Source organism: Mixophyes fleayi, chromosome 9 (genome assembly GCF_038048845.1).
Source record: "Mixophyes fleayi isolate aMixFle1 chromosome 9, aMixFle1.hap1, whole genome shotgun sequence".
Lineage (NCBI taxonomy): Eukaryota > Metazoa > Chordata > Amphibia > Anura > Limnodynastidae > Mixophyes > Mixophyes fleayi.
This window is the reverse complement of record NC_134410.1, coordinates 5,101,253-5,128,371: the sequence shown is the minus strand read 5'-3', so window position 1 is coordinate 5,128,371 and position 27,119 is coordinate 5,101,253. Positions and strand designations below refer to the sequence as shown.

Genomic DNA, 27,119 nt, shown 5'->3' with positions numbered 1-27,119 from the left:
GACGACATTTGGCTTTTGGACGACAGGCACAAATTTATTTTTCACAACTGACAAAACTAAAATAAAAGCACATTTAACAAAATACCATTGAGTACCAAAAACAAATCACATTTGGCACTATGCAAAAAAAAAAAACTCTATTTAGACAAAACAGGTTTATTAACTACTTATTGTATAATAAACTAAATATTTTAAGACTATATATAACTTTTTCTAATTGATTTGTATACAGGATTTCCATACTGTGTGATAAGAGGAATTAGATACAGCAAAGCAGAATATCAATGAGCAGTTAGTACAAAATAATATATATTTATTGCCTATTGTTGTAATATATGTTACTATACTGTATACTAACTTTATTTTGTTCAAATTTTATTTTAAAATTATATGAACAGGGCTGGTCATAAATTTTGCCAGGTGGCTTTTCACTTACATACAGTCGTGTTTTGTGAAAAGTTATCAAAAGTTTGTAGTTGAAGTTAATTTATAACTGAAAGAAGAAGTTTATAACTGTTCTTCCACTGGATTTACTACTGAGAAACAATCAATCCACTATATGAAGTGGGCACACATATTGGTAACATACGTTGTTAGCATTCCCAGTGTGTTGTTATCACAAATCTATATTTGCAATCCAAATTAATCCAATCCAAATCCAAATAGCTTGACATTATACTTAGAGCAAGTGGGTGATCTCAACTTGAAAAAGTTTATTGTTCATTTAATCACATGACACCTTAATTATAACAGAGACAGACAATGGTTCAGGAATCCTGTATATCGATAATTATTACAATATTTTTTGTGCAATGTCTTTTAATTTCCCGGAGAGGGGGGGGGGGGGTAATCCTGCCACACGGTAACATTGTTTCTCCTATTGTAAAACTTTGTTAATAAAAGGTACATTTATCAAAGCAAAAATAAGTACACATTATATTTTTTTCTCTTGCAAATAAATGGCTTCCTTTAGAGTTAAGAATTAGACCCAATTCTAAGAAGGTAATTGTATCAAACCTTTAAAAAAAAACTGGTAGTATTGCCCATATCAACCAATGAGATTCTAGCTACCATTCTCTAGAATGTACTAGATAAATGCTAGCTAGAATCTGATTGGTTGCTATGGGCAACACTACCACATTTCCTGTTTAAAAGGTTTGAAACATTTAACACTAATTCCGAACAAGCTTTATATATCCACCTCTATCCCATGGTTTTTGACATTTTCTTTTTAGGTATTTGTTTCAAGACTATTTCACGGTCATTTTTGTGCTTATTTTAATGCGTTCAATTATTTTCACACTTCGCACTGAATTTAAATCAGATTTTCTTTATTTGAATTTCTTTCATAAAGAGCTCTTTGAAGTCATTGCTTCTTTTGGTATTGGTCTGTCATGCCATTCAGAATAAAAATGTTATATATACAAGTGACATTACACAAATAGGGATTGTGCTGTTATATGTGCTTTTACAACCAACCCATGTAAAAAAGAAAAGAGTCATTTTGCATATGCTTCACTGTATAGTTATGTAAAGGTCATATGTGGCAAATTCACCAACTCCAAAATCAAGTTTTACAGTCTGTTAGTTAACAATGAAATTGACTTGTGAAGTTCAAGCTGAGCCTTTCTATACGCTGGTTACTGCGCCATCAAAATGATTATTGTCAATTTCCTGATGTTATCACGCACCGGGGTGATCATAAGATTCAGCTCCAAACCCCCATCCCAGCCATAAGTGAGGAAATAAATCTGTAACAAGACATTGGCTTTGAAATTATTTTCTATTTCTTCCAGTAATTCCGGTGAGTGCTTGCACATAGTATATCAGTATCCTCTTAGGCAGGATACATTCTTCGTGCCAATCGCTGAGCAAAATTATGCAGGCTGGGGGTGAACAGAAAGAACCATCAAGCATTAAACCGTGCACTAGGTCTGCCCATTATTAACAGCAATCCAGATTTTTCTTCAACTAGGGGTCAACACTTAAGATGATAAAAATTGCATCTAGAATATTTTCCCCTTAATTGACTAAACCACAGCACTAATTCTCTGGCTCTTGATGCAATTCTCAGTATCTGTTTCTATGTTGTGTTCTGTAAAACCTGATAGTCATTAACTAACAGTGTTTTTTTGATGCTCTATTCATGCAGCGTTGTATAGAGATGGTTTAACTGAGTAAGTATGTTCAGAAATCTACAGCAGCCAGACACGATTTAATTTGTCTGTCAATTCCATTGATCTAAGTGCTGATTGGTTGCTATGTGTAAGTATCAGTATAGAGTTTGTTATTTTGCTCCAGTTGAGAATTGTTTTATCCTGGAACATAATAAACCTGTTTCCTGCTCAGAAGGTCCCACAATTAGTGATGTGCAGGAACACAAAGCCCTACATGCTACTGGCAGGTTGGATGTATGTATTAGTACACGTGTCTCTGTATGTAACACAGTAACAGTATAGTTCTGGATTAAATTCAATATTACCCAACTGTTACCCTGTTAGAACATGAAAAAAGCACATAGGCATTTTTGCTGCACTTTTGAACTGAATAGCGTCCTTACTGAATGCATCACAAGTGCATGAAAAGCGCATTATAAGGGGAAGTCAATTGCCCGCTAGATATAGCTTTCATTGCTGGGGAATACGGTACAGAATCTCCGCTCATTTTCACTCACATCTCTAGTGGACGCGAGGGTTAATGAGCGGAGATTTTAGCCTCTGCACATCACGGCACCTTACGGCCAATTGAATTCCCCGCTAAGGACACTACAAGCAAATGAAGAGTACACAGACATTTTATGCACTTTTATGATGTACGGAGAAGGGACCTTTTCAGTATTTTGGATGGTCCTGTTCTATGCATCAAATCCACATATGCAGTTGAAAAATAAGGACATCATGTATCATGTATATTACCAACTCCAGGGGGTAAATGTATCAAGCTGAGAGTTTTCCGGCGGGTTTGAAAAAACCAATCAGATTCTAGTTATCATTTATTTAGTACATTCTACAAAATGACAGCTAGAATCTGATTGGTTGCAATAGGCAACATCTGCACTTTTCAAACCCGCCGGAAAACTCTCAGCTAGATACATTTACCCCCAGATGAGCAGTAGGTGCTGACATCAACGTTGTAAAAACACCAGTCTATGGAATATTAAATGACTTCTGCACATTTCTCCAGTTCTTGATAAATCCTTGTGCTGTGTCATCCCATGTACCGTGTATTCGCCTCAATTTGTAGTTACTGTTTATAATGACTATTATGTGCTATGATGCTTTGAGAGGGTCATGTCCGTTAAATCTACATATTCTTCCCCTAATTCACCTACCCGCCATTCCTATTGAACATATTGCAACAGACACTTAGCCAAGTGAGGCTGATTGAGCAGGCTGGGACTTGTAGTTCCACATCTGTAGGTCGCCTACAGAGTCAGCGTGTGCAGAACTGGTCATTGTAACTACAATGTGAAAATATGACCTTGGATTACTGTTTGTGCCCACGATGCCAACAGAACATCAGAGATATGGTACTAATAACTATTTGTTTATTGTTCTAGATATATACAGTATTTACAGTGGGGAAGAGGAGCCCTGACCTGCATATTGTTACCTGACCAACAAGCTCCAACATAAATAAAACATAGTTCTCATGCACTAGAATCCAGCTCTAATGTGACCTTATTAATGTGCTTTTGTCATCACCCCAATATTTGCCAAAGTTCCTTCTCCAGAAACAGCACACCATGTAATAAACACTGGAATATTGCAGACATATGACATTTAATTACAAAAATGCTGTCACTTTATTGAGCAATATATGTATTTCTCTTCAAATACTTTTATGGATTAGAAAAAGAAAACTCAGGAAATTTCGATTTTAAAAAGAAAACGTTACAAATCCGTTTCTCCGCTCTGTACAACCTCTAGACTTTTTTGTTTTCTATAAGGAAACTAAAGGGAATGCCGGCAAATTAGCAATCTGTTAAGTTACACACACAGCTATTAAATATACATTATATTAAACAGATCTTTAAAAATCTTGTTGTATAAAGAACATTACATTCTTTTTTTTTTACATTTATGCATATGTTTTATTGCTCCCTAATTCAATATTTATTAACAACCAGATTATATAAATACAAATAAATAAAAGGAGAAGCCATGAAGCAAAAAAGATATATATTTTTTACAAGCAATATTTGAAAACAATTCACTATTTTATTTATAGCCATCCCTCAAAATGAGTGACGGTGAAATGTCCTTTTTTTTTTTTTAGATTTCTACCTTGGTTTCGATGACTATTGTATGACACAAAGTTTGTTGTCCTCGAAGGAAGTGAAAAATAGAAGACGTCTTGCCCTGGAAATCTTTCTGTAGGGTTGCTGGAATGGTTCGTCTCGACATCCAAATTAAAGTCTTCCCCAATCAGAGACAGTAGAAAGGATTTTTCTCGTGCTGTTTCCATATCTCCATGTTTGCTGGTTAAACATCATTGTGTACGCAAACGACCTCAGTACATGACCTCAGATGCGGTGACGTTCTCAGAGCTGGCAAACAGAGAAACAGCATGAGAAAAAGCTCTCCCTGAACCATTTCACCAAACACTACACAGTCATTGCCACCCAAGTCACCTCACCAAAGACTACATGGTCATAACTACCCAAGTCACCTCACCAAAGACTACATGGTCATTACTACCCAAGTCATTTCATCAGAGACTACATGGTTATTGGTACCCAAGTCCTCTAACCAATGACTATATGGTCATTTTAAAAAAGACAACATGGTAATTGGCACCCAAGGCATTTCACCATAGACTACACGGTCATCGGTACCCATGCCGTCTCACCAATGACTATATGGTCATTTTAAAAAAGACAACATGGTCATTGGCACCCAAGGCATTTCACCATAGACTACACGGTCATCGGTACCCATGTCATCTCACCAATGACTATATGGTCATTTCACCAGAGACTACACGGTCATCGGTACCCATGCCGTCTCACCAATGACTATATGGTTGTTTTACCAAAGACTATATGGTCATTGGCACCCAAGGCATTTCAACAAAGACTATACTGTCATCGGTAGCCAAGTTGTGTCACCAATGACTATATGGTCATTTCACCAGAGACTACACGGTTAGTGGTACCCATGTCATCTCACCAATGACTATATGGTTGTTTTACCAAAGACTATATGGTCATTGGCACCCAAGGCATTTCAACAAATCCTATACTGTCATCGGTAGCCAGGTTGTCTCACCAATGACTATATGGTCATTTCACCAAAGACTACATGGTCACTAGTCCAAAAGTTGTCTTCCCAATGACTAGAAGATCATTATTACCCAAGTAATTTTACCAAATACTATATGGTGATCAGTATTGAAGACATTTGAACAGAGAATACACTTTTATTTTGCCAGGGGTCAGTTGAAGCCAGGGGTGCCGTAAAAACAGTCTTTAGAGTCAAGTGATCTGACAAAAGTCAGTATTACATTTGTTTACATTGTAATTGTTCTTAATGTGTTAATGAACTTTTCAAACCTCCTAACCTGACCATTGTCTTGGAATATATGCCAAAGGCTTCTTCAAAATGGAGTAACCATTGTTACTGTAGAATCAAATGTTTGTTAGTTAGGCTAACTAACACAAATTGACATGATTTTTAATTATTAGTCTAATACTTGGGCAAAAAACATACAAACTGGGATATTGAATTTGGTAATCATAATAGGCACAACATAATATATTTTAGTAAACATTACTCAACTCTATACAAACACTACCGGTTGACCAGTAGAGTTGACCGCACACGCAGTACCACAGCTAATATTGGCCAATAGGATGCATATCGCCGTGTTTGGGACAAAAATGGGCACCATGTCAGATAACGATCCAATTAAAATCGACAGGATCATTATGCGCCATGGCGACAGAGGCAGCTGGATTATTATCCATTGGCCTGAGTGTGTGTATGTTCATTTTTTAACCAAGCTAACATCAACTAATAACGCCAGGAATGATCTGGCTGCTGGTCCAGGAAGACAAACAGAAGGATCTTATCCGATTTGGCCAACTATGTGTTATTGGTCCCTACTAAGGTGTTCAAAATATTTTAGAAATCAATAACTTCATGGAACGGCAAAGTCATTGACACTTGAGTGAATGACTTAATGGTCACTGGGAAAGTAGTAATTATGTTTTTAAGTGATTTGGTAAAGTTATAACCTTTAGTGGGCATCTAACCTTAGTGGGTGGAGGAGCTTAGGGAGGAAAGAAAGTGGTCTTAGTTAAATTCTTAGTATAAGGAGAACTCACCAAGACAGCAAACAGTGATCAGGACACTGCTGTTGGCTGCCCAACATTAACTGACGCTGCGTTATCGAGTATCCAGTGAAAGCGGAGGGGCTGAAATAAAGGGAAGAGATGAAGGTGAAGTGTAGGTCAGATAAAATGCAAAGTCGGGGGATATTAACGAACAAAGATCAAATCCACCTTAAACCATAGCAACCAAACATTCCCTTCCATTGTGTAACTTGCACTCACAAATGCTACTGGTTGCACAATTAAATTCTATTATTAAGCAGGGGTACGTTGGCGAGTAGACCCCGTAAAAGATAAACCTATCAACACAATCAATTCCCTACACAATATTATTATATAACATATATTAGAAGTCATCTCAGAGTTACCTGTGCTGTATCACTGAGATCTTATGTGGTCAATAAACATTTTAGTGACAATAGCCTTACTTTAAAGAAGTTACCTTTTGTCATATATTAGTTTATGAGAATAAAACAGGGATAGATAAGAGCATAACACTATCGCTAAGCTGTCATTAAACCAAAAAGCTGCTGTTCCGTCCAATTCTAACTTGGATTTGTTTTAGCTTCGACTACCTCTGCCATTGGGCAGATTGTAACATGCTTATTTTTGAATAAATACTGTAATACTATTCAGATGTATCAAACTAACAAGTAACATTTCATACACATAAAATATGATTATGATCTTTCTCTAACTTCCCCTTCTGAAAGATCTATCATAGTTCACTAACAGATAACTAAATTAACTGAGTACTTTGTTTTATAATTCTTTTACAAAATCACAGATCCTGGACTTCGTAACGTGACTGAAACCTGAAACTACAATCGCTTTTGTACCCGCTACCAGTTTGGAATTGGTTTGTGACCCCCATCTATGTAAGAAAATATTTTCCACTCATTCCCTACTTGTATATAATTGGACCATCCCTATAACACCCTTAGTATTTGAGCTTTCATCTTGTATTACAATTGCTCTTTCGAGCGCACATTTGTTTGTACAATTTCTGCCTCGCATTGGGCGCAGTGAACGCTGGTACCTGCTGCATTTATAGGGAGAATGGGGAGGGGCGGTGCTAGAGAGCGGTCTAGTGCTAGACACACCCTCTCTGTGTATTGGCCACGCCCCTCTGGTGGCAGCACAGGCAACGGGCCACTCGTGTAGAGTTTCCCCTTAGCTAGACGTTGTCAGCCAGCCCCCTGTTTAAGGACCTAGCCCTTCTAAGTAATATTGTTTCAATATGAAAAACAAAGTATAATTGAGGAAAATACACTGTGAAAGACATACAGACAAACATACACACACATGTAAATAGACACATGCAATAAATGCTGAAAGAAAATTGACATAAAAAGATAAATATATGTATAATGTCCTTCAGTGGAATAGTTTAACGTTTGCATTAGTTACATTTTGCTGCAAGTTCTCTTTTTAGTTCTATGTCAATGTGTAAAATAAACTTATATGACCCAAAATAGTCATATTCTTGTATTTGACTCTGGTGTCTGTGGTTGATATCAGTAATAATTAATATTGCCAGAAAATCAATATCACATTTATATTTATCACAATGATACAGGCTGACACTAATACCATCACTACAGACAGACCTGTCAATAAAAGACCCTAATATTAATCCATACCACACGTGAGGATCCGCTATGCTGGATTGTCAATAGTAGAGATTATGTCCCAACTCTCACAGCATTGCAATATGGTCTTTAAAAACAATCAGGAGAGCTTTCAGACTGCCCTCTGGACGTTCTCTAGAGAGTATAACACGCTATACACAGGGGGGGGGGGGGCACTTCCTATTTTGACATTACCACGCCCCATCGAGGTATGGTCACACCTCTTCAAGATGTGACCACGCCCCCCGTCCACCTACCGGAGTCTTGCATGTTGTGAGGAATGCTAGGATGCTCAGACTGCGTGCGCTGGCCGGCCCTGGCATTACAAAACTTTCTCTCTTGGGCATACTATGTAGTAAAGCAAAATAATAACCCCCTACTACCTAGTGACAGGTCCTCTCTGATACCATGGTGGAAAGAACACAAATATGGTGTAATTAATAGCAAACAGTAAATAGATACAATTAATAAAGATGACACATTTTTCCACAAGTTGTTTCACCAAAATAGTCAGTCTGTGAGCCAATCGCCCAACAATGCTCCAAAACCGCGGTGTGTACGGCCAGCGTAACGCTAAAATGTACCATGTAAATAAACTATATAAAAATGTGCTACACTAAATGTGCTTTCTCCAACTTTTAATTTATTGACTTCTACGTGTCCTCCAACATTAACTAAATACATTGTATTATCATTCTCTCTCCTGTCGGTGTTCTATCTCACTAACTATATTACTAACTATATCAACCTTTACTTAATATACTGCTTATTTTCTGAGCCTCTCTCTGTGCTTTGCATCCATGTATTTACATGATTAGGAAGATGTGATCTCTGCATTGGGTACAATTGTATCCAGGAAGCAGAACCGTGCTGTATCTACCCATAGGCAAACCGAGGGGGGTCCTAGTGCCTGGAAACCCCCCTCCGAGACTGGGGCACTGTGTAATTGAAGTGGCTGGACCCTGCCTCCGCTTCACATGGTTATGTTTGAAAAGGGAGAGCTGTGTGCACCTAACAGTAGTGCACACAGCATTGCCCATGTATATTATGGGAATAGGAAGAGTTGGAGAGCAGCCAAGCACTGTCTAATATTATAGCCACGCCCCATGCATGCTGGTCACGCCCACTGACAGCATGGTGTTGAAACCCCCCTCTACAAATCCTGCGTTTGCCCCATTACCAGGGATGAAATCAACTCTGCTTGATGATACTAATACATGACTGATAAAGCGTTGAGGGGCTGGTTCAATTCCCCGGCGTTGTGCCGCGAGTGCCTCTGGAAAGGTTGTGAATGAGCTCCACATACAGGGGTGCAGAACAATCAGGGAGCGCAGCTGCACATCGCTGAGAAATGAATGAGCCCCTAAATGTTAATTCTTATTCATTTTGTTACTGACGTTAAGTGTTTAGAATTAATAAACGCTGCAGCCAAATAATTGGCACTTCTAGGGGTAAATGTATGAACATGCAGGTTCTTCAACACCCGCGTGTTCAGCGTGTTCGGCGATTAAATTTCAAGCGGCGCTGCATTGTAAAGGGAAATCCCTTTACAATGCAGCGCCGCTTGAAATTTAATCGCCGAACACGCTGAACACGCGGATGTTGAAGAACCCGCATGTTCATACATTTACCCCCTAGTGTTGTAAGGTGAAGTGGGTTTATATTATGCAGCCGAGGTAAGAAGCAGCCCAGGACAAATGCCACTAAAATGCCTCCTGCGTACAATGAATGGGAACAGACTCCGATTCTCCTCTTATATAAAGTTAGCAAGGTAAAATATATTAATTCCCTGGCAGTGATACAACGTCTCACATGGCTCAATTAAATTTGCAGAATATAAACAGATGATAAGAAGCCGCTGCAATATATTCCCAAAATTATATAGCAGTATAAAAAAGTCATGAACCTCAAATATATCAACTGGCGATGCTTACTACAGAGGAACTAAATTATAGCTATATATATATATATATATATATATATATATATATATATATATATACATATACACACACATACAGTGTATATATGTATTGGTTTAATTTGATTAATATACAATGGACCATTGCAGTACAAATATATTTGCATTAAATAAAAAAATGATAAGACTGCACCCGTGGGCCTGTACATTTGCACCTGACCTCAGTGATGTGATCTTCATCTCCGTACAGGTCTGCCTCAGTTCGCGATTACGTGAACATGGCCTACGTGGTCTGCTTTGGCATGGCCCTAATCCTTCCACCCCTGTTCTTCCTCTCCATGTGCAATTAATTACCAAATCTGCATACGGACGTAGCTGTGCGCTTTTTGTTGGGGGGGGTCATGGGTAGTACAAATTTGCACATTTTATGATAAGCACGTGGGCGTACACTCTACACTGCGCGATCCCCGGTGTGTCTCTCACCACAATCCTCCAGGATCAGTGGGACGGCAGCCTCACATTATCACTCTATGTTCTCGTTAACAATCATATGGTTTGGTTACATCCTGACAAGTTGACTCTGCTCAAATAATCTGTGCCCCTCTTCTTTTCTATCGCCCCTATTGGCAACCAGTTATTCTTGCCTAACCCACTTTATCACCTACGTCTCCATGTGTGACCAGTTTTGAAGGATGAATACGGTGAGTGTTTTAACCCAAGTCAAAGACTGGCGGATCTAGTGACCATTGTGAGTTGTGTGTGGCTCACACAGGGCTATTCTGAGTGCCTGGACAGCTGTACAATAAGTATGAAGATTTATTCCATTGGGGCAGCATGGAGGCTCAGTGGTTAGCACTTCTGCCTCACAGCACTGGGGTCATGAGTTCAATTCCCGACCATGGCCTTATCTGTGAGGAGTTTGTATGTTCTCCCCGTGTTTGCGTGGGTTTCCTCCGGGTGCTCCGGTTTCCTCCCACACTCCAAAAAACATACTGGTAGGTTAATTGGCTGCTAAAAAATTGACCCTAGCCTGTGTCTGTGTGTGCGTGAGTGTTAAGGAATTTAGATTGTAAGCCCCAATGGGGCAGGGACTGATGTGAGTGCGTTCTCTGTACAGCGCTGTGGAATTAGTGGCGCTATATAAATAAATAGTGATGATGATGTTGATGATTTATAACTAGGCACATAGGGCCTACCTCCACCTGCCACCCAGTGTGATTCGGTCACTGACATTGCCTTAAGTGTCAATACTTTGTTACTACCATGGCATTTTAAATATTTAATTTTGACATTTTACAGGTAACCCATACCTCAGGCAACACAATATGATTTACCGAGTATACATATGGACACAAGAATCTGGTGCACTCTTTTAGCGTAAATGAAACTGCAGACATTATGAGAAAAGTATGAAAAAACAAACAAACAAAACTTAGCCCCAAACCCTCAATTAGCAGGTACCGTACACTGTAAACATGATTTACTGCAGCAAACTAGAGGGAGCGCTCCCAGCCTGTGATTTTTAAAGTGTGTGTTTCGGCGACAGAGGACGAGTATATTAGTTCTCTTAAACTATCAGCAACTACTGCACAACCTGTGCGGTTTTCATGCCCAATAGAAGAACTAATCATTTATACAACCTCGGCTGCGAGGCGACTTCCTGAGGGTTTGCACGCTCCACCTGTTTTGCAGACTCCACACATTGTGCGGACGGGGAATCCTATATACAAGTCACATAATGTCCAATGATTTTGTGTGTAAACATGAGAACAATCCTTACCTGAAATGTGATTACTATGTAGATCTGAACCCCTACAGAAATATATTGGTTTAGTATTCCGCTAGGTTTGCATGTCACCTATATAAAATGCTGCTGTCATGGCCGCATAGTTCACGTTTGCTTAGGACAGCAGTTTCTACGCTTGTTCAGAATTTATTGACTTTTCTATGTGATTTCTTTTTTTTTTCTTTTAAAAAGGGGAAACGGTAATGAACGCCTAAAGGCAACCACTGCTCTGTGTGTAATACTTATTTCCTTACCAGCCGGTGGCTAAAACCATTTACATACCAAGAAACCACTACAATCTCTAAACGACTAGATATTAAAGTTCTGGCTAAAATAATTTCACGGAGTGTGAGCTTTATCTTTGGAAAAATGAGTCTTTTGAAATAAGTGGAATAGTTTATTTTTCTGGAACTAGAATGTTATTTAAACTTGGTTGGCTCTTGGTTTCTGCAAACCGATAAAACATCATTCATGTCATAATGGGTTAAATCTCTAACCCCAAAACACCGGGGGGTTGAATGTATCAAGCTGCGAGTTTCCAGCCAGTTTGAAAAGTGGAGATGTTGCCTATAGCAACCAATCAGAGTCTAGTTATCATCTATTTAGTACATTTTACAAAACAATAGACAATCGCTAGAATCTGATTAGTTGCTATAGGAAACATCTCCACTTTTCAAACCCAACGGAAACTCGCAGCATGATACATTTACACCCAAGTCTAGGAGAAGATCTATGGACTCTCTCTCCTCCTTGCTGTCTCTTGCCTCCTCCCTTCTAACTGTGTCTCTTTATTTTCTCTCCCCCATCTCTCCGCCCCTCTGCGCTAGTAGTTTTTGGTGGCGCTCCCCTCCACGCATAAGTTGTGCCGTTTATAACGCCAACGCCGCTGTAAAGATACTTTTGTTTTGTGTTCTAAGCTGGCGATATAAAATTAGGGTCACCGTACAAATATCACACAACACACTTTCTTTTGCAGATGAAATAAATATGCACTGCACTATACCATATAATATACGCAATAACGCACACCCTACTGTAAGTTATATGGATATAAAAGTCACTGAGTTGTTCTGTGACCACATAAAATTGCAAATCTGCAAACAAATAGTGGTGTTATACATGTCACAAAAATCTCCAATAACCACTAATATCCATGAAAATTTATAGTAGGGGTTCATTAGCCTTTACAATACACAAGTGTTTCCAATAATCGATGAAGTGATGACAATAAAATTGGTCGAAACTCAGTGTTTACATGGACATTATTTACAGAAGATTATACATCTATTAACATCACTTGTGTATTATAAAAGAATAAAGTATCATTAATTCCCCAAGCTATCGCTTTAATGAAAACTCTCCTGCTTTGAATGTCTTAAATAATCCATGCTCTATAATATTGTAACAAAGTAAATTCACTTAAATGTAGAATATATACTGTAGGAGTACAATGAATGTTAGTAATACTGTAGAATATAATCTTATAATTTGGTAGCCAAGATGACATCTATGTTGTTTAAATTTAGCACAAAATAGTATCAATTTATACCTTGGAGCCTTCTATGGAATGTTTGCAAAATTCACAGGTAAACAAATGTGTAAATTAGCACAAAGACAATAAACTGTCACTCATGTAGAGTGTCAGTAAATCTCTAGTAGTATAATAAAATAAAGATCACTGTGTGAAGAAATCTGATACAAGCAGCAAGTACGTTTGATTTCCATAAAAAGAAAAATACATGAAGTAAATACATTTTTTTCCCTTGGTTTTATATTGCATAGTGCATGAAAAGCAAAAAAAAAAGACAGCATAGCATTTCCTGTGTTAATGATATTGTAAAATATTCAAATATACTAGTAGGTGACAACTCTGAAGTGTCATTTTTTCTTTTTTTTTTTTTCGCTCGCTGAGCACCTGAATCTGCCTGTGCAGAGGTTTTGATAATGCTCCTTTGTAAAGGAAATTGGAACTGGCCTCCCCTCTATCTGCACCTTGCACTCATCCCTTCGCCTGTTTGTGAAGAAACGTGAAATACAGCTCAGTCCGGTGGAAAGATGCCATTCCATTACCATTAAGAAGCACTTATCAGATTCTGCAAAGCTTTATTACTCTGCACCTGGTCCAGATTACTCAGATTCCTATGCACAGGGCTAAGGACACAGCAATCCGCTTTGTCTCACTCCCTCTCCAGCATACAGTACATGTTGCTAAGGTAGAGTCCTGCACTGCCATCTACAGGTGACAGACGCCTTCAAGGAACACAGTCAACACTCCACCAACTAAGATTCACTGAATTCTAACCCTAATACTGAAGAATCAAAAACAGTTTTGTGTTTTTGTGCCATACAGGGACGTTCTTTTGGCTTTTAATCTAACAAAGTGCTGGTAAGACTGTAAAGCTGCAACTAAACATAGCAGTAGAAGCTATACAAGAAAACGAAGACAAAAGCAATTTGCAAATTACCTGTCGTGTGTGGATGGGGCCGGGTGCCTTGAAGCCTCCTTGGCAACTGCATTCGGAGACACTGTACGGATCCGAGCTACTGGAGGAACATTTAGACAGCGAGTCACAGCCCACTACAAATGTGTTGTCCAGGGGCAGCTCCTGGATGACGTGATGTTTTTTGGGAGGAACCGGCGTCTCGGGCTTTATCTGGAAAGTTGGCTGTGGAGAAGCCGACTTGTAGTGCTTGGCTAGGTCTGGACTATCTGGCTTGAAAGTAGTCGGAGTGGTGCCCCAATTATATTTCCCCATAGTCTGCTCTTCTAACTCCACCGGGATGTCCAAAGTTCCATTGATGTGCTCATGGGCCGGATCCTCCGACTTGGACTCTTCTATCGTCACAAAATTGAGCAGGAGGTTCTTAGGCGAACGCTTCTTCTTCTTCTTCTTTTTCTTGATCTGCCTGTTTTCTTGGTTTGGAGAAACCCACTCCCCACTCTGCTTATTTTTCTGAACCACTTTGTGCCGTGGGGTTTGACGGCAACGGACCAAAGCAGTGACGAAAATAACCAGGATCACAGTCATTGTACCTGCAATTATGGCAATGATGATTTTGACGTAGTCGTTGGTCTGTGGTGTTATCTCCCCATCTCCGATGTTCTGTCCAACCGGCGTTTCCATGTTCCGCCGCACAAGTTCTTGAATGTAAGATCCATTGGTTATGGTTTCATTTACAAATAAATGCACCAGAGCAATGGTATGGAAAGGCTCTGGTTTTCCCGAATCATTTACTTTTATGACAAGTCGGTGCAAACCATGGTCTCCAGCAATGATCTTCTCTTTCAAACTAATATTACCACTCCTATCATCAATTGTAAATAAACCCCTCGAGTTTCCACCGACTATGCTGTAACGGAGGTCCGCATTAACCCCTGTGTCATTATCAACAGCAAAGACTTTGGTTACGACAGATCCTGGGTTGGTTGAAGTTGGTACTAACTCGTATGAATAGTTAGTGGAAGGGACGACAAAGACGGGTCGATTATCATTGACATCTTCAACAAATATGGTCACCTTTACTGTTGAAGATTTTTGTGGCGTGCCTCTGTCTACGGCTTTCACTTGGAAAGTGTATGAACCTTGTTGTTCCCTGTCAAATGTTATATTTGGTTTGATGACACCGGTATGGGGATCGATGATGAAGTTATCCCTGGCGTTGACAAGCGAAAGCGTAAACTCGGCATTATCCCCAATATCTTCATCAGTTACCGTGATAAGACCCACTGTGCCATAAGTGGGCAAGTTCTCTGGCACGTAGAAATTGTACTCATTATGAGTGAATGAGGGACTGTTATCATTTTGATCAAGGACTGATAAGGTAACGGTGGTATTCGTCTGCAAGGAGGGTATCCCGTTATCCTTAGCAATTACTGTAAAGGTGTACCGGTCTTGTTTCTCCCTGTCCAGCTTCCTCACGGCGGTGAGAATTCCTGTCCGTCTATCAAGGTTGAATATTGTCGGTGCATTAGGCCCCAGCATATAACTAATATCTGCGTTGCGACCACTGTCTGCATCGGTAGCGCTGATTTTGGTCAGCTCCGTCCCTGGTGGATTGTTTTCAACAAAAGATAAGCCAATCACTGGCAGTGTAAAAACAGGGGGATTGTCATTCTCATCCCTTATTTTAATAAGAAGCATTGAGGATTGGTTTAATGGGGGTTTCCCAGAGTCGGAAGCGACAATTTTGATTGCGTATTCTCTCGTTGCTTCGAAATCCAGAGGAGCAGCGGTCTCCAACAAGAACTGATTGTCAAACACTGGTTTTAACCTGAAGGGAACGTTATGGTCTGTGAAACATGTCACTTTGCCATTTAGATCAGCATCCTTGTCTGTAACCGTTATTAAGGCTATTTTTGTATTAATTGGAGCCTTTTCTGATATTTGCACAGTTCCGTTGACAGGATTTAAAATATACCTGGTGTCAATGGATGGGATGTTATCATTTATGTCGGTGATGTTTATGGTCACCGTGGCTCTGGATGGAGTTGAACTGCCGTCGCTTGCCAAGACTGTTAGTTTATGGTAGTGAGCTTCCTCCCGATCCAGTGGCTCCTTGACCGTTATTAATCCAGTATTGTTATCTATCGCAAAAAGTCGTTTGGCAAGATTGGATATCTGGTTACCAAAAGAAAAGTGAATTTTGGCGTTTGAGCCCAGGTCAGCATCGGATGCATGAAGTTGTGTCACAGAGGTACCCACAGCGGCATCTTCTGGAATATTCACTTGAACCTCCTTATCCTTAAAAACAGGACGATTGTCATTGACGTCAGTGACGGTTACTTGTAGGATAGCGGTACTTGATCTTGGAGGATTTCCGCCATCTTCGACTTTAATCTTCATGACGTACGTGTCCCTCTGCTCTCTGTCCAAACTTTGTTGGACGATAAGTTGAGGCCACTTGTCGCCTTCAGGAGTTTCAATGACGTCAAGTCCAAACACATTTTGGCCCTACAGAACAAAGAAAAAGAAAGATACATTTAATGATTTTGTAAGTATTGCACAATATTCTATACAGACTCTATACAGATTTTTAAAGATTCTCAAGCTTTTTCAGCATCCTCTTTTCGTGTATCCACAAATGTCTCTATGGAGCCACTTGACGTTACCCATAGGGGGTGATCATCTCACTTTCTGAAAACATTTGATTTAGAAAAAAATCTGTGCAATATCTTCTTAAAAATAAGAACCTTGGCACAGTGGAAGCAGCAGTGTTGTGAGCTGAATCATTATTCATCACAATATAACAACTCACATGGAACAAGACACTTCCAGGAGGCCGGAAACTTAAGTTCCTTCCTAAATTTATAGCCTGAATATTGGTTAACACCACAAGACGGCTGCTTTTATGGTGTAGTTAATTGACCCATTTTAAAGGTGGGCAACGATATAATGAAAATGTACAGACAACAGAAAAAAAGGTAGGGACACTGTCATTTTTTTGGGTATCGGGACATCACATGACCAATGTTATCACCCTGGCTTGCAGAAGGACTTGCAGCTATGTGTTTTGAACAGCTTGGTGACAATCTAATGAAAATACGACATTTATTAATATAAATCCATTAACTTTATTTATTTTGTATTTAAATTAATTTTGCACAAAGCTAGATCTGGTTTAGAGCTCCAGTTTTGCTTCATATTATTAGCACCTAGACTTTAATGCACCAGAAGGTAAAGGTGATTAACAAAAACACAAATGAGTAACCAATAGCAACCAAACAGCTATACTTTTCCATTAGCCCAATAAAGCGATAGGCAACCGGAAGCCCTCGGGCCACACACGGCTAGCCAAGCCTTCACCTGCGGCCACCAGATCTCTCCTGCTTTATTGTCTGTTTGTTATAGCGTGTAACACTTATATAAGATGTCTACTGATATGTTATTACAGATAGGTGTCTCTTTCTTTATTTAAATGTGTTGTTTGAACTTATTACTGAGATGAAGGTTACTATGTATGAATTATATCAGGTTGCCAATCAATGGCCTAATACATAAGTAAAATGACATTTGACTATCGGATTGGCTGCACAAGGACACAGCGCCTGTTATATCACAAGAATTCAAGCGGATGAATTGGTCTCATCGCAACAACAGACATTGGGGGAATGAACTCCCAACTCTGTACGTTCTGCTCTGAATACCCACAGCAAGAATTTATATTTTCCCAGTATACATATGAATAAGCATAATGACATTACCTGTTCCTTAAAGCAGGTTAGGCTAATGAATTAAATGCACTTTTGGAGTTGTTAATCTCATTTTCGTACCCAGATGGGTTCACACTGCCAGTAAGTGCGAAAATAAATTCCAAGAAAATATATTTAAAACTGATTAGCTAAAGAATCCTCTAACAAGCTGACTGGTGGCTGCCAAGTACATACGGAGCAATTTTTTTGCAGTTTTCTTAATATGCAATTTTGTTTTGCTAACGTTACGCTTCTCACGCATTAATTACTACAAAATAAACATAAAGAAACCTATAAATATCTCTGCACGGAATAGGTTTACAAACAATTATTTAACTTAACTTCGAAAAAGAAGAGTCTATAGGTCAGTGTTCCGAAACAAGACCACAAAGAGTTCTTAATGTAACCAGTCTCGCTTAGGAACAGTTTTTGGGAGATGGAACATCATCTCTGCAAATGTTTCCCAACGTGACGGCAAAACAGAATTGTTTTAATTAAAACAAACTTATCGATCCTGATGCAATTAGGAAAGCAAAAAAATAAAAATAAAATACTTTTTTAAAAAAATGGAAAATTTATCAGATAACAGTTTAGAATGGACCAATCAGAATGTTCATGCTATTAAGCAGCGATTAGTTTCAATGTTATCAAAATATTTAAACAGTCTATTAAATTTGTAAAATCTGCAAATCTTGAATATATACATATATATATATATATATATATATATATATATATATATATAAATATATATATATATATATATATATATATATATATATATATATATATATATATATATATATATATATTTATATTTACCAGTAGTTTGATATTTATGCTAAATGCATGGAATATAAGGATTGCTGTGTATTCTAATGGAAACACAAATTCAAAATGTGGCCTACAGTGGATATAACAGAATTCTGAGCGTTTCAGTGGACGATTAGACGTGAACAATTTGTGAGAATGGGGTCCTGTGGCTGGACCACCCTCTACAGTCCAATACAGTTTCAATTCATTACAGAGCAGAGGTGACCTTTGTCCTGTAGGCTCCTCTAAACCATTATATCTCACATTACTTTGTGGGCAGCACGGTGGCTCAGTGGTTAGCACTTCTGCCTCACAGCACTGGGGTCATTAGTTCGATTACCGACCATGGCCTTATCTGTGTGGAGTTTGTCTGTCTCTGTCTATCTGTGTGTGTATGTTAGGGAATTTAGACTGTAAGCTCCAATGGGGCAGGGACTGATGTGAATGAGTTCTCTGTACAGCGCTGCGGAATTAGTGGCGCTATATAAATAAATGGTGATGATGATGATTAGTCCAGGTTTATGTCCATTGAATACAATGGCTTGGAATGTGCAATTTCTCAGATTTCAGATGCATCCTATAAAATCAACTGTAGATCGGTTTCTGTAATAAACATATTTCCTTTATTTACATAATCTCCTCCACCCACGTTTAAGGCTGGATGTGCATATATACAGCAATTTATCAGCAGCAGCAAATATTTTAGAAAACTTCCTCATTATATTTACAATCACATGGATTATTCCAAAATATTTGGAACTTGTGTTTGTAAGGGACCGCGTTTGGAGCTTCCTACTGGTCGTAGATTGTTTATTAAGCCATTAAATCACTTCATTTTTAACTATTTTCATTTTTACGGCTGACTTTATCAAAATATCTTTCTGCGACTACTGATTCCTCGGTATTTATGTCTCTGGTCTTTTGTGTGTACTTATTTGAACTCAATTTTTATAACAAATAATTGGTTCTCTTGTGGAGAGAAGACATTTCATTGATCTGCTGCAGTTTTTTCCCTTCTATTTTCTCATATTTATTGGCAGAGTCATAAAACTCTATCTATATGTTTTGCTATTTGTAGGAAAATGTACATTATGCAAATCAATTCTCCAGCCGACTTGTCTGGGTTTTTTTTCATGACTCCGGACTTGTGTAAAAATTTAGGCTTGAATAAAATTATTTGGCCATATTAATTCATCAAATGATAATATTCAGTACTGGCAATTGCAGAAAGCACATCACTAATACTGAACAGATCTAACATCCTGCAACATACTGCTACCTCTAAAGGCTAAAATCAGCTATTTTATTACAGTGTTTGCATGTGTGTATCGCCTACATAGGCTGTAAGGGTAATGAAAAAACAAGCACACGGTTCTATACACCAATCTGGCGGTGTAACGGTTTTCTGACGGGGGGAGCTGGGAGGACAAGAGGAATTTATAGCTGAAATTGGGTGGGGTACGGTCATGGACTTTGAATTGCACCCACAAAGAAAAATGAGAAAACTGCAGAACATGCATTAAAGACAGATCTGACTTCCCCTGCTATCTTATTATTTATTTAAGACATAAGCCCAAACAAGTTGCATTTTATTTTATTTCTTGAGTCTAATCTAAAAGAAGGGGCGGCCCTAAAGATATAGTAGGCGGGACTTCCCAACTTGGTCGCTTCCAATTTGTACAGTAAAGTGTGCGTATCTCTGATGGCAAATAATATATAGATAGCACAGGCATATCCATTAGCCATATCTCCCAACTACCTTGATATGTGGACTACCGAAGGGGCAGAGTTTGCCCTGAAGTGGGCGTGGTTGTTTGGGAAGTGGGCGAGTTTGGATAGAAGCCGAGTTTGATTGGGTCATGGTATTATTATTATTGTCCGGATATCGCCTTGATAGATGTTGTAAGGTAAGCTTTGTCTATTTGTTATGTTGAAAAACCAGCCACACCTCAATTTACTCACTAATGATGATTGATTGGATCTGTAGGTCACCAATAGAGGGTGAGAGAAGGGTTAACTACTTTCCACAAACGTATATGTAAGTTTTATGCACTACAAATGTTCTATCAACATTGCAAAAAAACACTAAATTTCCTTTGTGTATCCAAAATGAATTAACCCCCAAGTGCCCAGCTTTCACTAACAGGATCAGAGATGATTGGCTGAGGTTCTGGCTATAATGAAATGGTGGGTGCGCCAGGGGGGTACAGAAGGAGGGGCATTGGTTAAATTTAATGTTGTTTGAAAAGCCCCTTAAAAAAGGATCTCTTCTTTAAACAAAATGGTACACAAAGCCCAGAAATGAATCCGCTAACAATGGATCAAAAGCACACAAGAAGAAAAGGTCTTGTACTGAAGAGCTTGCGATCTAACTGAACTGACGGAATGCCATAGAAAAAAAATCACTTTTGATTAAAAAATTAAACAATTGGTGACCGTCTAAATGAAACCAGTTCTATCTATAGCTCTCTGTAGTTAAACCAGAACCCTCGCGTGATAAATCATTTCAGGCTGATAAATTTTCCGCAGCTTGTTTGTTTCAATCGAATAATATCTACCCAAGAAAAGAAAGAAAAAGCACAGTTGGAACTCAAAGAACTCTACAAGAATACTGTGGATTTCTTTTAATTGTCCACCGGCTTCCTGATTAGAAGCCGTAGAACAATCCAAACTGTCAATAGCTGAACAGATTGCAAATTCCCCAGGCGTGCGGCTAATTCTTGGTGAGTACACTGGAATGTGTGTGAATATAGGCATCCTACGCAACTACTAACCCCCACATCTCCTCTGTTCCTAGTTGAGCATACGTTGTAACAGAGGGAACCCTCACATCATCACGCAATGCACTTAGCCTAGGTTATCAAGTTTATTTTTGTTGTCAATGCATATAACCATACAAAGGGCACTGAAGCGGAGCAGGAGATCAATACATCATGTGGGTTTTATTCACAAAGAGGTATATGTAAGGTCACTTAAAATAAACTTGTAATTATTATTATTATCATCAGTTATTTATATAGCACTGATCATATTATGCAGCGCACTTCAGAGGATACGTAATCATTCACATCAGTTCCTGCACCATTGGAGCTTACAGTCTAAATTCCTTAACATACACACACACACAGACAGAGAGAGACCAAGGTCAATTTAGTAGCAGCCAATTAACCTACCAGTATGTTTTTGGAGTGTGGGAAGAAACCGGAGCACCTGGAGGAAACCCACACAAACATGGGGAGAACATAGAAACCACACAGATAAGGCCATGGTCGGGAATTGAACTCATGACCCCAGTGCTGTAAGGCAGAAGTGCTAACCACTGAGCCAACGTGCTGTCCAATTGTAAAGCGCTACGGAATTTGCTGGCACTATATATATAATTGTTGTTGTTGATGATGATGATGATAAAATGAAAAAACTATAAAAAATGAAAATATATATTTATTTTAATAATTATAGGATTTTGAGTTTTTTATTTTTCTTTATAAAATATTTTTGGATAAACCTGGCTGTAGGATCTGCGTATTTTCATGTTGTTCAATTGTTACGGTACAGTGTAAAGTATGAGGAGGGTGGGTGAGTCTGATCTGTATCTCAGACACAGTACAATGAAGCGCGATAGATAAATGTTTGCACTGCACCTCCTTTTGCAACAGATTATTTGACCAATATGGCAGCTTTCAAGACACGTCAAGAAATTACTGGAGGATGTGAGCAACCCATAGGTGCACCTGGCTAGGTCCATATGCACAAAACATATAGGGCCTGAGTCATTGAGGAGAGCAAAGCATCAAAAAGGAGTAACTTTGCATCTGGGCAAAACCATGTTGCATTGGAGGGGGAGGTACATTTAAAATGTGGGGCTTATTTTATAGTTGGAATAGGGCATGTCCTAGATCAACCTTAAATTTCAGTGTAAAAATAAAGCTATCAAGTGTTTGTGTGCTACATGAAAAAACAGCCAGTATTTAACTTATGCGCAAAATAATAAACTAATTTGCACCCCTTGTATTGTAACATGGTTTGTCCTGGAGAACATTTACAACCAAGCTTCCCTGCTTCTCTAGCGAGTAGTGAGACACAGACACCAGGATATCACACCCTTTCATTGAGGCCTTACAGCTGCAGCCTGTTGCTTGGCTGGGAGGCCACAAGGCCCAAAGGAATGTAAGCCGGTCCTCTCTCCTCCATTCACTCCAGGGACCTCTAAACCAGCTCTTACTTGACCTGAACATATTGGAAAAATGTTTATCCAACACACAGTAAAATTTCCCTGGAGTTTCACCAAAGTGATTAGCAGCACCCAATATTTATCATAAATCATAGCTGTCACCATAAGCCCCCTATACTACCGGCTTTTAATTGCTTTGATGTCAATCCCTGCCAAGTGTAATACACTGCCGAAACCTCCTTGTCGGAAACGAGTTCACTATGAGCTAAAATATACAAATTAGCACAAGAGGAGGCATGCTGTTTTGCACTGTGCCAAATTACCTTCCAGTATTCCAAAATAACAGCCTGACTCACCTAAATTATCCCGCCGCCCCAATACGCCCAACAACGCTCTTTTTGCCAGCAGGTAAAATTGGGCTGTTTAGTGAAAATGGAGGCATGTGTGTATGTGCATGTTTTTGTGTGTGTGTGTGTGTGTGTGTGTGTATATGAATGTACGTACGTGTGTGTGTGTGTGTGTGTGTGTGTGTGTGTGTATATGTACGTACCCTGTTCATTTTCACTCTCATTTCTCTCTTCGCAAGGTTTTGGAATCTACTAAATTAAAGTGAAATCAAAGTAAATCCAGAACAGGAAGCAGGAGAGCATGAAAACAATCTGTTAAGCCTTTTTGCAAATTAAGAAAAAAAAAAAAAAAAAGGTAATAAAAAGACAGTTTCAATTTAGATTGTGTAATATGACCCCACAATGTATTTTCTCAGATGTGCCTTTTCAAAGCCAGAGAGCGTTTCTCTTGTTTAATCCTACAATTGATGAAAGCAAAGCCCAGGAATACAAATTATATTATAAAGAACATTTCTTTTTCTTTTTTTTTCAACTTGCAGGAATAGAAACAAAATCATATTGAAATTGTCAAGTGGCTGCGGAAATATAAATATATTACAAATATAATAAAACCCGATTTAGAATATGCAGGCGACGAATAGACAATAATATAAAACATGCTACCAGTTTGGAATTTATAACATTAAGAGTAATTAGTTAATTAAACTCCAGTTAAGCAAGAAAAAAATATCTTTGAGTGGATGTGCATATTGCTGTGAGTTATACAGAAATACATAGAATTTCTTCATCTACAGCCATGGCCAAGAGTTTTGGATATGACACAAATATTGGTTTTCACAAAGTTTGTTGCTTGAGTGTTTTTAGACCTTTTTGTCAGATGTTGCTATGGTATACTGAAATAACATTACCAGCATTTCATAAGTGTCATAGGATTTTATTGACAATTATATTAAGTTTAGGCAAAGAGTCAATATTTGTAGTGGTGACCCTTCTTTTTGAAGATCTCTACAATTCCCCTTGGCATGATGTCAATCAACTTCTGGGCCACTCACTCACTCACCCACTCACAATTTTGCCTAAGAACACAGCCATGAATAAAGAATGGTACCAAAACATCCTCCAAGAGCAACTTCTCCCAACCATCCAAGAACAGTTTGGTGATGAACAATGCCTTTACCAGAGGGAGCACCTTGCCATAAGGCAAAAGTGATAACCAAATGGCTCGGGGATCAAAACATCGAAATTTTGGGTCCATGGCCAGTAAACTCCCCAGACCTTAATCCCATTGAGAACTTGTGGTCAATCCACAAGAGGCGGGTGTTCAAACAAAAACCCACAAATTCTGACAATCTCCAAGCATTGATTAGGCAAGAATGGGCGACCATCAGTCAGTATTTGGCCCAGAAGTTGATTGACAGCATGCCAGGGCGAATTGTAGAGGTCTTCAAAAAGAAGGGTCAACACTGCAAATATTGACTCTTTGCATAAACTTATTGTAATTGTCAATAAAAGCCTTTGACACTTATGAAATGCTTGTAATTTTACTTCAGTATAACAGCAACATCTGAGAAAAAGGTCTAAAAACACTGAAGCAGCAAACTGTGTGAAAACCAATCCTTGTCTCATTCTCAAAACTTTTGGCCATGACTGTACTTATTACATGGCTGATGTACGGCTCTCAGTTCATAGAGGCTTATTGAACAACATGGTGCTACGTGCACAAGGTTAAAAATGAAAGCTTGCAATTGATTGGTTACAGCACATGAATATCAGTGGTGGATCCGGGGGGCGATCGGGGCAATCAGAGAAGCCGGGCAGCACATTGTCACTGCCGAACGGCAGCCTTGGAAAGCAGAAAGGGGGTGGGGCCTAAATCGCCCCCCCCTAAGTTCGCCCCGGGTAGGGCAAATGTCTAGATCCGCCCCTGATGAATATTGTGTGTAACATATGTTATTATAGTCAACTGTCATGGTGTTTAATCAAAAAGCCACAATTGCGACCATATGCAAAGCGGTGATAATCTTATAATGCTTGCCGATTGGCAACAGTAGGATATGCATCCGGTATACGCCAGGCATACGTTACATACACTTATGTCCCATTCGCATCCATGTTTCCAATCATTTATTTTATTTCACTATTTGGCAGCATTAAATTTTTAGAACCTCTCTAATGCAGCGGAAACAACATAAACATTGCTTAAACATGGACACAAAAGAATAATATAGGCAAAGCGAGGAAGAAATCAACAATGTAAGCAAAGCATTTGCAAGCAGCCCAATCACAAGCTTTTCTCTAGCTCTGGGGACGTCATCATTTGCTATCGGCACCTGTCCCCGACCACCCGCAATTAATATGGTTTTCTTTCCTATGTAAGTTTGTCGCGGTCGGTATCTACGCAGCTGTACTGACACGCCATTTCTGCATTCTGCGCTAAAGATAGCAACCTTGCGTCCCGCCTCCCCAGGCGTAAGTCGGCATAAGTGCCAGAATTGCGCAAATCTTTATAGGCACATGTGCGTGCACCCACTTTTTTAGTACCCAAACTGGTGTAATACTCATTCTGGTGTAATACTCACTCTGGTGCAATACTCACTTTCGTGTAGTACTCATTCTGGTGCAGTACTCGCTTTGGTGTAGTACTCGCTCTGATGTAATCCTCACTCTAATGTAATCCTCACTCTGGTGTAATCCTCACTCTGATGTTATACTCACTCTGGTGTTATACTCACTCTGGTGTTGTACTCACTCTGGTGTTGTACTCACTCTGGTGTTATACTCACTCTGGTGTAATACTCACTCTGATGTAACACTCACTCTGGTGTAATACTCACTCTGGTGTAATACTCACTCTGGTGTTATACTCACTCTGGTGTAACACTCACTCTGGTGTAACACTCACTCTGGTGTAACACTCACTCTGGTGTAATCCTCACTCTGGTGTAATACTCACTCTGGTGTAATACTCACTCTGGTGTAATCCTCACTCTGGTGTAATCCTCACTCTGGTGTCACTCTGGTGTAATACTCCCTCTGGTGTAACACTCACTCTGGTGTAACACTCACTCTGTTGTAATACTCACTCTGGTGTAGTACTCACTCTGGTGTAGTACTCACTCTGGTGTAACACTCACTCTGGTGTAATACTCCCTCTGGTGTAACACTCACTCTGGTGTAATACTTACTCTGGTGTAATCCTCACTCTAGTATAATTCTCAAACTGCATCAGGCTCAATATTTTGTGTATTTGTTCCTGAAAAAACAGATAGGTGGAGTTTTCTGCCTGTTTTCAGTCCCATAGTCCCCTATTGTGGTCAAAACTCTTTTAAGGATATTTATGTAGGCGATGCAAAGAGAAAACAGAGAAAACAGATGCAGAGCGTATTCTTGTTAATCTTTTCAAAAACGTTCATTTTTTTCTCCCCGTTTTTCCAAAACTTGCGGTAAGTCCGTCCAGAGGCATGAAACGCAGGTTTAGCTGAAGCTGCGCTACTACGCTACATAAACGCTAATAGAAAATGTTAAGGAACCTTGTGTTGTTTGGCTTCATCTTAATGTTGTTATATGAGTTTAATGTTATTGGCATCTTGACTTACTAACCAAGATCCATGTGCTAGAGTGTTATAGAGTTGGGGATGGTTATTTTTTTTTTCTATTTAGATCGACATTTTAAGCTATTGGGAGGTTTAAGCTCCTTTCTCAGGTAGACCCAGCAGGTTTTAGATAAATTCAGATAGTAAACAGGTACAATTTTAAAAGCAGTCTGGCTGGCTTCTTGGTGCAGCAAACAAGGGCCAGAGTGCTGTCTGGGATGTGTGCAGTCAAACAATTAAATGAATCCTGCTTGTCTAAGCTCTATCTAAGAGCATTCCTAACTGTCCAGTGTATCCTACCAACACTGGTCACAAAACAAAATCACAGATCAG

At 39.1% G+C, this 27,119-nt stretch overlaps 1 protein-coding gene across 3 annotated transcripts in view; it reads right to left on the bottom strand.

Moving 5' to 3' along the window:
• The window catches only part of PCDH11X (protocadherin 11 X-linked), an 875,653-nt gene that overhangs the window by 690,746 nt on the left and 157,788 nt on the right, over positions 1 to 27,119 (bottom strand). Inside the window, exons 3-5 of one of the 3 annotated variants that reach the window (XM_075186235.1) lie at positions 14,138 to 16,624; positions 6,329 to 6,418; positions 1,315 to 4,549 (exon numbers count right to left, since the gene is read on the bottom strand). In XM_075186235.1, coding sequence (XP_075042336.1) covers positions 6,347 to 6,418; positions 14,138 to 16,624 — 2,559 coding nt within the window. In that variant the 3' untranslated portion in view covers positions 1,315 to 4,549; positions 6,329 to 6,346. Of the gene's footprint in view, positions 1 to 1,314; positions 4,550 to 6,328; positions 6,419 to 14,137; positions 16,625 to 27,119 lie in introns of those variants that run through there. The other 2 variants (XM_075186236.1, XM_075186234.1) reach the window with 2 other exon arrangements.